This window comes from Symphalangus syndactylus, chromosome 7 (genome assembly GCF_028878055.3).
Source record: "Symphalangus syndactylus isolate Jambi chromosome 7, NHGRI_mSymSyn1-v2.1_pri, whole genome shotgun sequence".
In the NCBI taxonomy this organism is placed as follows: domain Eukaryota; kingdom Metazoa; phylum Chordata; class Mammalia; order Primates; family Hylobatidae; genus Symphalangus; species Symphalangus syndactylus.
The window spans coordinates 99,124,997-99,137,481 of record NC_072429.2 but is presented as its reverse complement, the minus strand read 5'-3'; the positions used below and the strand labels follow the sequence as shown (position 1 = coordinate 99,137,481).

The window sequence follows — 12,485 nt, the reverse complement described above, 5'->3', positions numbered from 1 at the left end:
CCTCCTAACCACATTTTCACTTCTCCAAAGCTTCACTTACACTCTACTTCCTCAGACTCCTATAGAGCAGCAGCTAGAATAGTTTGGAGCCTCCCCCAAATTTCTCTGTGTACGGATGCACGGTGGGGTGCCAGGCTCTCTGTGGGCCGGAAGAGAATCAGAACACAGAGCAGTTTCTCTGCAAGCCAAACTACCCTGATGCTTAATCCCTAGACAAAATTTAGACACTTGAGGATGGACCGTAGGATGGAGTAGACAGACAGAGGCGGAGTGAGCCAGATGACAATTCTTACCCTGGAAAAATATTGTCAGCCTAGCAGATACGCATGAAGTCTTTTCAATTTATTTTATTTTATTTTATTTTATTTTATTTTATTTTATTTTATTTTATTTTTTGAGATGGAGTCTTGCTCTCTCGCCCAGGCTGGAGTGCAGTGGCATGATCTTGGCTCACTGCAACCTCTGCCTCCTGGGTTCAAGTGACTCTCTTGTCTCAGCCTCCCGAGTAGCTGGGACTACAGGCACGCACCACTGTGCCTGGCTAATTTTTGTAATTTTTGGTGGAGATGGGGTTTCACCATGTTGGCCAGGCTGGTCTCGAACTCCTGACCAGCGTGATCTGCCCACCTTGGCCTGCCAAAGTGCTGGGATTACAGGTGTGAGCCACTGCACCTGGCCAAAATCCTTTCAATTGATGTTAATTCATTGATTCAATATTTCACAGATGTTTATCAAGGACCTACATTGTTCAATGGGCCAGGACCTGTTATAGGTGCTGGGGATTCAGTCACTGATAAAAGAGATGAAATTCACTGCCTTCATATACAGTCTAGTACACGAGGAGAAGTACTACTCAACCAACTTACCAACAAATTTACTGATGGAATGACCCATAGACAATCCAGTGTGGTGGTTCATGGCCTTCTTTCTACTGGTAGACGCATGGCAAATGACACAGTACCTCCAAAGGGGTGACAGTATAGTAGCACTAGTTACATGCCAGGCACTATGCTAAATGCTCTCCACACATGAACCCACTCGGTCCTCACCACAACTCTCTGAGGTAGGTTCTCTTACCATTCCCATCTACAGATGAGGAAACTGAGGTAAAGAAGGTAAAGTTGCTTGCCCAAGGCCACATAGCTAGTGACCAGCTGAGCCAGGAGTAAAACCCAGGCAGTGTGGCTTCAGTGTTCAGCTCTGCTACAGCACAGCTGGCAAATGTGGGGGATTATTGTGTCATTCCCTGAGAGTCAGCTATAACTAACTAATTTTCCCTACTACTCAGAAAGCAACTTTAAACCCACGCTAATTCAATTATTTTGTTAAAGACATTAATCTATGGAAAATGTTTACTCTTTTTGATCAGTAAAGAACTTGCTGCAACATACATTACATTGATCATGACAGGCTGGTTGGAGACTGATTTAAGGAAACTCAGGCAGGATGATTACTTCTGACCAGCTAGTGTTATTCAGTTCCAGGTGGGTTTGGGGCACCTCTGGAATGAATCAGATTGCCTAATAAAAATAGCTATTAGGCCAGGGGTGGTGGCTCACGCCTGTGATACCAGCACTTTGGGAGGCCAAGGTGGGCAGGTTGCCTGAGGTCGGGAATTCGAGACCAGTCTGGCCGACATGGTGAAACCCTGTCTCTACTAAAAGTACAAAAAAATTAGCCAGGCTTGGTGGATGAGCCTGTAATCCCAGCTACTCAGGATGCTGAGGCAGGGGAATTGCTTGAACCAGGGAGGTTGAGGTTGCAGTGAGCCAAGTTTGAGCCACTGCACTCCAGCCTGGGTGACAGAGCAAGACGTTGTCTCAAAAAATAAAATAAAATAAAATAAAATAAAAAGCTATTATTTATTTAGGGCTTATGATGTGCTGGACAATGATCTAAGCTCTTTAAACATATTAACTCTCCTGTCTGCTTCAAGGGCCCTTTTCCCAGCACAGAGCCCAGCCCAAACCCATGCCCTCTGAGAATGTCCCCAAGAGATCCAAGACGGTCCAGGCAAGAAAGTTGTGTTTACCCCAGTTTCTTGAAGGACCTGTCAGTCCAGCCCAGTCCTGCCTTGGCATTGAAGAAGCCAGTGCCAAGGTACACAGTTTCAGGGACCTCTTGGTGAGCTGAGATGGCCTCCAAGAAGGAGACAATTTCATCACCTCTCCCTGAAGCAATTTGCCCTTCCCCTCTCCACCTAGGAGGGCACTCTTTGATTCACTTAATGCTAGGCTGCTTCTGAACAGTGATGTGCTGTTCAGAACTGCTCCATCCTCTGTGACAAATCAAAGAACAGAACATCCTAGAGACAAAGCCGACAGGCATACCTTATTCTGACTTGACAGCTTTCATGTCTGTGTCAGCCTGCCTTATTCTATTAAGGAATCATCGCAGCTCCAGCTTTCCTTCTAAGTAACACAGTAAACATCCAGCCATGATTCAAGCCAGATATTTGCTGCTGCCCAAACTGCACCTTACCCAGGTTCTCTTGTGGTCCCTGAGTCATTATCCACACAACAAGCCAGGTGCCAGCTCCACCTAGCAAGGCCTCCCTCCCCTGGCTTCTTGCCAAGGCTGCTCTTAGCCTGGGTTAATTAGCCCCCTCCACCCCCGCCCCACCCTCTGCTCTGCCTCCCACTCAAGCAGGCTGGAATTGAAAGAGTTCAAGAGCTGTGAAAAATGAGCAAGGCTTGGAAAACAGGAAAAATGCAAACTGGAAGCCCTTCACGCCAATTTTAGGGCAGCCCCTGTTAGGAGAGCAATAAAGAAATAGCAATTTATGCAATTTGGAAGCAAATGGCCCTTTCATCTGGAGTGGCTGTTTAATGAAAAGCACACTCTGCTGCAGAGGGGGAGTGGGCTCCAGCTAGAAGTGCACGCCTTCCTGCAGCAGAGGAAAGGCTGCCTTGCTGAGCGGCCACTCGCTGCTGCTCCTAAAGCAGTTGGAGGCGGGGTGACTGAGCAGAGAATCGCCTGGTGGATGCGAAATTTCATTTTAGGCTTTTGTGTCTTGTGAACGTTCTCTTCCAGGGGGTCTACCCTGCGCTAAGGTACAGGAGGCAGGCAGCTGGCCGGAGCACCAGTCATGCTGGACTGTGTGACGGAGAAAGAAGGGCAGTAAGAGACAGTGCAGCAGCACTCCATCGCTGGAATAGTCTCCAGGGCTAAAATTGGAGATTTGCTGTCATCAGAAAAACACCACCTTTGTCAATCTAACCACATGAGCCAACTCCTCCTCTCCGCCACAGCATGAGATAGATGGTTTGGAACCAGCTAGGCCACTCCTATCCAAGTGTGGTTCGGAGACTGCGTGGGCATTGGGATTACCTGGAGTTTAGTAGAGATGCAGACTGTGAGGTCCCACCACCCAGGAGCTACTGAATCCAAATCTGCATTGGCCCACCATGCCCTGGTGACTCTCCTGCACTCATTCCCCGAGTGGAGCTGTTCTAGGCCTTCCTTTTGGTTGTGAGGAGAGAGATGAGGGGGACGAGATGAGCCCCGAAGGCACAGGCTCTTTCTTGGGTGAGCTTGTGAGTAGACACAGGGAAAGTGGCCTGTGAGTAACATGGCAGCTCTTCCTGCTTGCAGGAAACTTTCAGCACTGAGTCACCATCATCTCCCTGCTAAATTCTACAGCCCCTCCTCTCTCCTGCCAGGTGAGAAACACCAGGGGGCAATGACCTCAGTCCTTTACGTATGCAGAACTGTTTATTTCCTTTTGCCTGTAGGAAATCATGTCCATCAAGTATTTCTGGAGCTTCTGACTACATCAGAGTGAGAGGGCTCAGCCCCTTGGGAGGAGCTCTGCCTGTTCAAGACCCTCACCCCCACCCTCTTGTCTGGCCCAGGCCTTATTCTCAGCTATCTGGGGCTAGCAGGCAGGTTGGCCTTCATCACTGAGGTCCCTGGTTAACTTCTACAGATAAACCCCATTTAATTTTTTTTCGTGTTATCTGCCCCTCGCCCGCCACCGCAAGATGCCAGGAGCAAAGAAAGTTTATATTACAAAATTTATTTGAAAGAAAACCTCCTAAGCATTTTCTTAACCTTGTAAATATTTCAAGAATGGCTGTGTTGTCAAGAGTGTGAAGAATGTCTCCTTGGACATCCGTCAGCATCACTGAAAAAAGAAATCAATCTCTGATGTGGGGAGTGTGAAAAACAGTGTATGAAGGAAAAGCAGGGCTTTTCTTTTCATAATAAACAATGCTGGCATGCACATGTTTTCTCATGTTGTATTAGAACATGCTCTGGCCCCGCCCCTTCTGCCCCCCATCTGCCCTTCTCTTTTTGCTTCAAGAAGGCCTTTAAGATAGGAACATTCATTTATTTGAGCAAAGATGTGTCAAAATTGGTTTTAAAAAATTGCTGATGAGAAAGCTACGTGAACGTGATCTTTGAGCCAGCTAATCACTCACAAGCTGGGACCATTTTCAAGTATTAACAGAGTTTGACAAAACATCAAGTATGATATTGAGGACCTTATTATGTGTGTGCTGTATTCCCAAGCCCAGCACAGTTCCTGCCACATTGTAGGCACTTGGAAAGTGTCTGTGGCTGAAGGAGTGAAGGAATCAGAAGAACAGAGGGCCAGATAGCAGGCAGTGCCTCTCAGAGTGCCTCACTGCTCACCTCCACAGGGTCATGTCAAGCACCCAGAGACCCTGAATATTTACATATAAATTGAGGATGAAAACGGAACAATAAAGATTTGGGGGAGAGTGAACCCTAACAATCCTCAGGCCTCCTAGTCTGTAGAACCCTACCATAAGTATCGTTTCCTATTGCTTGGGGACCCTGTCTTAGGCTGAATTCTGTTAACAGCAGAACTGGAGACAGGGATTCTCATGCAAGTGATTTATCAAAGAGTGCTCCCAGGACAATGGGAGGGAGGACAGCAGGATAAGGTAGGGGAAAACTAGCAAGGAGAGAGCTCAGGGAGTGAAACTACACCACCAGGTTGGGCCCACCTTGAGGCAGGGGCCCATCAGTCTCAGTCATTGAGTCATTGACAGGATGTGAAAGGAGCAGGGTGAGGAGAGAGGTTGGAAGTGAAGTTATATCAGAGTTGTATCAGCCCTAAAAGGGATTGGGCAGTGCACCAGAAGCATCTACCACATTCCCGAGGTTTACTTCAAGATGCAATTGGGCCTGCCTGTCAAGCCTTTGCAATAAACATGTAAGTTGATTTTTGTGGATGCATATAATTTAGGAGACATTTTAACAACCCTCCATCCTGACCCCCTCTTCCTTACTCTATTTACATGCTACATAGTTCATCCATCTTTATGTTAATTAACAGCTTATTTATTATCTCTGTTTCCATACACTAGAATGGGAGCTCCATGAGGGCAGGCATTTGTCATGCTTTTGACGGATGTATCCCAAGGATAGTGCCTGACATGCAGAAAGTACTGGGTAAATATTTGTTGAATGATAGAGTATTGTGACAAACATATTCTGCCTGGTTGTGGTTTAGCGATTTTTGTAATGATTCTTTGGGTCCAAGCAATCAACTTCTGACCTGCATGAATAAGCAGGGAACTCTAACATACTGGAAGAAGGATTAGAGAGCCCTGTGATTCTCAGATTTTAGCGCATTTAAGAATCACCTGGCCGGGCGCAGTGGCTCACGCCTGTAATCCCAGCTCTCAGGGAGGCAGAGGCAGGAGAATAGCTTGAGCCCAGGAGTTCAAGACCTGCCTGGGCAATATAGTGAGACCCCATTCTCCACAAAAAGGAAGAAAAAAAAAAAAGACAAAAAAAAAAAATAAGCGTAAGAATCACTGGGGATCTTGTTAAAAATGTGATTATTGGTTCCCCAACCCAGAAATTCTGATTCTGTGGTTCTGATGGAGCCCAAGAATATGTATTTTACAAAAGCATAACTATCGATTTTGATGTAGGTGACCTGAGCACACATTTTGAAAATCACTGGTAGAGTCTGAGACAGTGGGTCAGTTATAAATAGCTAACCTAGCCCACCCAGCTGATCAGCCACAGAGCTGGGGCTAGAACTGGCTCTTCCCAGTTCAGTGCAGCATGTTTTCCACTCACAGTCTTTCTTAAGATATGTTTATAAGCTTTGCCCATATGTTGGTTACCATGGGAACATAAAAGCCTGCTGAAATCCTACAACTGTAGTTGGGCTTTGAGGCATAGGTTAATAGCTATCTTTAGCAAAATTTGGCATCACAGTTTATTATGGCTTGTATTGCCCCTATTTTCCTGTAGATTCTTTTAAAATTGTAAATGTGCTTTTGTGGTATGCCAATGTCATAATCGTTTGTCAGGAAGGAATCCAGTATGACCGAGGAACTGGGGCAAAGATGCACGAATTGATTTGGGGGTTGTACTAAAAAGACATGGGGAAGTTGTACGGAAAACTTTGGAATGAAGTGGTGTGATTTAATGCCTGGTGAAGAGCTTTGGGGCAGGAATACATTCACTGATTAGGAGTCAGTAAGCTAAAAAAAAAAAAAAAAGCCGTGAGGAGGAATTTCTCTGGGCCTAAATGAATGAATGAATGAGGGTTGGCTTAAAGATATTGCAATGAAGCAAATTTCATTCACCATAAATCTTCTGGTTGAGAGCACTGACCATCCTTAAAAGGTGTGTGCTGGAGGTGGGGGTTAGATCCCAAAGGAAGTGTTCAGTGGACAAAGATGGTTGATAAGCTGTCTCCTAAGAACAAATCCTTAAAGTAAGCACTGTATTACTTGTGTATGACACTTACAGTGTGCCAGGCCCTGATTTAAGTTTTATATATCATCTCATTTGACTTCATAACAATACTCTAAGGTAATAATTATTTTTTAAATTTGAGACTGGGTCTCACTGTGTCACCCAGGCTGGATGGGTGTAGTGGTGCAATCATAGCTCACTGCAGCCTCTGACTCCTGGGCTCATGTGAACCTCCTGCCTCAGCCTCCTGAGTAGTACAGTAGATACTATTATCTTCATTTTACAGATAAGGAACCAAAGAAGTTCCATCAGCTGTCTAAATTCATACAGTATTTGAGCTAGGATTTGATCCAAGCAATCTGGGCCCAGAACCTTTGCTTTTAACCAACCACTGCTCTCCAGTGCATCTGAAACGTAACAGATGGGACTTTGTCTTCCGGAGCATTGACAGCAGGGTTGAAGAACCATTTAATAAAGACAGCTGGGACAAAACTGAATTTCTTCGCATGTTGGTAGGGGGAGGGCATCAGGAAGGGGAGAAGCAGCACTGAAAATGGTCTTGGAAGATGCATTTCAAGTCATTTCTCTGGAGTTATATGACCTAGATTCTCTCTTCCTTGCCTCTTCAACCTATACAGAAAGTGTACCGTATTCATTATTGCATTTGTCAAGTGGATACTTTTCTGGGGGAGGAGCTCAAAGAGGAGGAGGAGGGGACAGTTGACATCAGTTCCATAGAGGACAGGAGGCACTGGGTTGAAGAGCACAGGGAGTCTCTCTTGACCATTGTCTTGAGTTGTGTGCCCTGACCCAGGATTCAGTAAATGAGGGGCCCAAGGAGAGAAGAGCAGTAGGACTGGGGAGGAACGTGGTCTAGATCCCAAATGCTTCCAGGCTGTGGCTGGGAAGCTGTAGGAGAAACCCCGTTGCCTTGGCAATAGAGACTGCCCAGAGAAAAAGAGAGCCTGAGAGACTGGCCTAGGGGAGGAAACCTCCAGAGGCTGGAAACAAAAACCAGAGCTGGTGGCAAAAGTTTGCACTAAACCTTAAACCAGAGAACTTTCTTTTCATGTATATGCCATCAGAGACAGGCCCTGTGAGTGGGGATTTTTCTGGAATCCATCTTTTTTTTTTTTTCCAGAAAAATTTAACAGGTTTATTTATAATTATTATAAAGTTGAACCGCTGAAACTTGTTCACTGAAAGATTTTAACTTGCATTAATGCTTTACGTCTCCGCATTTATATTAAAAATTCACACACAAATGAAAATGGAAAAACTGCCAATACCTGATTTCTGTCCCCTATTTTTCCACTCTCAATCATATACTTAGGTACCTTTTGACCCCATGGAAAAAAAATATCTAACGTTCAGAACTACCAATAACAGGAAGAAGAGAATTTTTTTTTTTTAAGAATGAAATGTTTCCCATCATAGTGGATTCTTAAGCACGTTCTCCACGTATGCGGCCTGCTAGCTGGATGTCTTTTGGCATAATTGTTACACGTTTGGCATGGATAGCACACAGGTTGGTGTCTTCAAAAAGGCCAACAAGATAGGCCTCACTTGCCTCCTGCAAAACACCGATAGCTGCGCTCTGGGAGCGCAGATCTGTTTTAAAGTCCTGAGCAATTTCTTGCACCAGACGCTGGAAGGGAAGTTTGCGAATCAGAAGTTCAGTGGACTTCTGATAACGTCTAATTTCACGGAGCGCCACAGTACCAGGCCTGTAACGATGAGGTTTCTTCACCCCTCCAGTAGAGGGCGCACTCTTGCGAGCGGCTTTTGTAGCCAGTTGCTTCCTGGGTGCTTTACCACCGGTCGATTTGCGGGCATTCTGCTTTGTACGAGCCATGGTACAGAGACCTCCTTACTTACCCCTCTTCTCCTTCGGCTGGAGCTTGGCAAGCGAGAGGCGGCGCTGGCGTTGGAGAGCGACGGCGGCGCGGCGGCGGCGAACACCTGGAATCCATCTTAAATGCAAAGAAGCTAGAGGTGGAAGGGAAAGAGGGAGGACGTCTTGAAAGAGAAGCTGGTCTCACTCAGTGTGGTGCGTAGCTCCTCCCTGATCCTACATCCTCTGTCCCTCTTTTCCTCCTCCTTCTCCTCTTCCTCCTCTTCTTTCTCTAGTTCCACTACTTCCTGTCTTCCTCCTCTGTGGTCAGCTAAGGTGTGAGGAGAGCAAATGAGATAGAAATATACAGAAAGGTTTGTAGACTTAACCCTTCACCCAGGAAGTGTATTTACACTCTAAATAAAGTGCAGCTTGTTAGCCCTAAAGAATTTCTAATGATGAATTTCAAACAGGTGACTGTGGGTGTACAGGGCTGGAGGAAGCCAGGCAGTGATAGTGGATATTTGTGAATGAGACCTCTACTGTTGTTCCTTTCTTATGCAGGAAACCCTATGCAACACACACACACACACACACACACACACACACCATCCTCTTCACATGCACACCTGCGCTACAGTTGGGTCATACTCTGGGGAAGGCTGCCCAAAGACTCTGCAGTCTGGAAGAGGAGGAGAGTTAGCCAGGTGAAGTAGGTGCTCCAGGAATAATGCCTTGGACCTGGTAAAGCTAGTGGGGAAGGAGCCACAGCTGCTGAAGCAGTAACATGAGCATCTCATCAAGTAACCCTATAGGATCCCTCTTATATAAGCCTTTGCTAAGTACCAGTACTTTAGTGTGGTCTGATACCAGTATTCAATGTACCAGCATCAGTATATCCTTGGAAGACTGGCTCAATGTAGCCAACGCTCTCCACCTCCCAGCCACTCTCTCCCAGAGCCTACCAATGTTCAAAGTCTCATGTGACTGTGGCCTCTTTTGTGCCCACAGGCTAGCAAGGTCTGGGGATATTTGAGTTATAGAGCAAAAATTTAAAAAAATATGTCTTTGCCTTATTATCTGCAATTCAAAGCATGTTCCCTGATCTTTTTCAGTCCATGCATATCTAATGAGTGACACAAACACAGCTTGGTGAGTAGTCCCCTCCCTGTCCCTCAGCCCTCACATGTGTATTCACTGATATGACCCCTTCTGCCCCGGGAGCCTCATAGCCCGGCCTGCCCCATTCCATGCATCATCATTACAGTTCATTACTTAAAACCATCTACAATTTAATGGTGAGTAGGCAACAGAGATCCATACAACGGCTGTATTTTGGGTACAAATAGTATGGTTGATTTTTTTTCCAAGTTCTCAGTTTATTTTTGAAGAGCGAGAGATTTTCTCACGCAGCATGACATTGAGGGTTTGGAAAGGTTTCTGGTCTGGGAAATCCATGACTGTAATAAAAGGGTTTATCAAAGCTGTTTGTTTCTGAAGCAGGGCGTCACACACTGGTGTGAACAGTGCTGCCGTGGGTCCTAGGAGGGTTAGGCTCGGAGGGCAGGTGAAACCACCTGATGCCAGACAAGAGCCAGAGATACTCAAGAATCAGAGCTGTGGCTGGGGACGCTGGGGAGAGACTCCAAGATAGGAATCAAGCAAGGGGCCACCCCCAGGTTCCCAGGAACTCCCTCAGAGGATGACACAGGGTTGTGACAAGGAAGGCAAGAGTGGGAGGTTGGCACATCCTGCCAAAGAGCTCCAGCTGCTCCAGTCCCACAAACGTGTTTTGCTTTGCCCTTTGATTACCGATCTGCCAGCCCTCACATGGCTCTGCACTGAGACCTCTGGGCTCTGTGGATGCCTGGTTTCTGTTACTTCATTTCTCACATTCTAAAGAAGTGTGACCTCTTCTGCAGAAGTTAGGGACTCAAGTCAATGGTTCATGGGAAATTGCTCAGACAGAAAGCCTGAGCTGATATTTGATGAATGCAAATGAGTCTGACAGTGCCGGTTGTTCAACATTTTGACTATCATCCCATGACCCTTGAATCACATTCAGCCCAGAGAGAAGCTCATACTGTGAGAGGCCAGATAAGGGACCAGTCACACGTGAATGGCACCCTCTAAATTCTCTCCAGGGCCACTCTGCTTATGGCTGGTGTCATCATCACCTGCATTATTTCTGTTGTTATTTTCTCTCTCTCTGTCTCCCCCTTCCTCGACTATACTATTGAATACACAGTAAATTAAGTGTGCTTTTATGAGTCTTGATCTTTGTCTTCCTCTGCAAGTCTAGGTCTGGGCCTCCTGCTCATTCTTGGCTCAGCTCAGGCCCCTGCATGCCTGCCCCTCACCCACCTTAGTCCTCAGCACTGTCAACATGAATGTGTGACACCCTGTTTTGGAAACAGTGCTGGAAGCAACCTCCTCAGGCTTTGTGGTTCTGCAGCATCTGGGCCCAGCCAAGGACTCTCTCGCCCATTCACCCAAACAACAGATGCTTTTGTGAACACTGTGTTGCCATCCATCACTAATACATTTTGGTTACAAGAAGGGTTGCTGGATTTAGCAAGTAAAAATACAGGACACCCTGTTAAATTTCAATTTCAGATGAGTAATGAAAAAAATTTTACTGTATGTCCCATGCAATATTTGGAACATACATGTAATAAAAATTAGTTATTGTTTCTTTGAATTTCAAATTTGACTGGGTGTCCTGTGTTTTATTTGGCAAACCGAGTGACAAGTCATACAACAATAACAATAAGGAACTAGAACTTAACTGATGTAGACACCTGAGATATCTACAGGCTGGACTGGCTGCAGCACGCCTGACACTGGGGCTAATGATGTCACCAAGAACAGGAAATCCTCTTTCTCTACCTTCTAGGTCAGGCTCCGTGAGTTGGCTGCATTCTTAGATAAAGTTCTGTCCTTGTGGTGGCAAGATAGTTGCAGTTTTCCAGTCTCCTGTTCTAAGATTCTGAGCTGGTAAAAAATGAAAAGTTGTTTGTCCAAAGGCTCCCACAAAACTTTTAAGATTCATTCTAGGCCAGGGGCACAAGGGCTAACACCTGTAATTCCAGCACTTTGGGAGGCCAAGGCAAGAGGATCACCTGAGGCCAGGAGTTCAAGACCAGCCTGACTAACATAGGGAGACCCCCCCACCCCCAGCCCTGGTCTCTACAAAATATTTTTAAAAATAAATTAGCCAGGTGTGAAGGTGCACACCAATGGTTCCAGCTACTTGGGAGGCTAAGGTGGGAGGATTGCTGGAGCTGAGAGATCAAGACTGCAGTGAGCTGAGATCATGCCACTGCACTCTAGCCTGGGCGACAGAGTGAGACCCTGTTTCAAAAAAATGAAAGGATTCATTCCAGTTAGATCAGCTTAGGTCACCTTTCCACCACTTGGGTTTGGGTTCCACAAACCCAAGCTTTGTGGCCAAGGAAATGAAATCCACTGATTGGCTTAGGCTATTGCCAAAGAATGGGAAAGGGACGCTTGGGAGGCCAACAATACCTATTCACTACTCACACCAAATTAGCATATGGGTGGGCAATGCTCTTTGGCTTCTACAGCAGCTTACAAAGCCCCAGAGAGAGGAAATGTAGAGGTCAGCGTAAGGCAGTGTGGGAGGCAAGCCTGCCCGTTTCAAACAGTCCAGAAAGTGCCATTAAATTGCTGTCCTGGATACTTCTCACGAAGTGCCTCATTTGTAGCAATATGTGAGATTGTTTATGAGTGTGGCTGAATCTCCGAAGTGCAACTTTATTATCAGAAACACTACTAATAGGAAAGGTTTTCAGGATGTCGAATGACCCAGGCGCATATGATCTACTAGATGGCTTTTCTGTGTATCTGTTTGCAAGGGCGATTGGCTTAGAATATTGTGAATGTTTAACCTGAATTTATTTACATCGTAAGGGATTGCCTCAGCTTTGGTAAGTATTTT

At 45.9% G+C, this 12,485-nt stretch overlaps 1 protein-coding gene across 1 annotated transcript; it reads right to left on the bottom strand.

Annotated features, from left to right (window-relative positions):
• Nucleotides 1–7,832: 7,832 nt before the first annotated feature.
• Nucleotides 7,833–8,640, bottom strand: LOC129486665 (histone H3.3A-like). The gene has a single exon (XM_055286914.2). It carries the CDS (start codon nucleotides 8,543–8,545, stop codon nucleotides 8,135–8,137), a length of 411 nt encoding a protein of 136 aa, XP_055142889.1. The 5' UTR covers nucleotides 8,546–8,640; the 3' UTR covers nucleotides 7,833–8,134.
• Between the last annotated feature and the right edge of the window lie 3,845 nt (nucleotides 8,641–12,485).

Bases quoted from the DNA above. Each gene is read 5' to 3' on its own strand.
- LOC129486665 (XM_055286914.2), bottom strand. From the start codon at position 8,545: ATGGCTCGTACAAAGCAGAATGCCCGCAAATCGACCGGTGGTAAAGCA.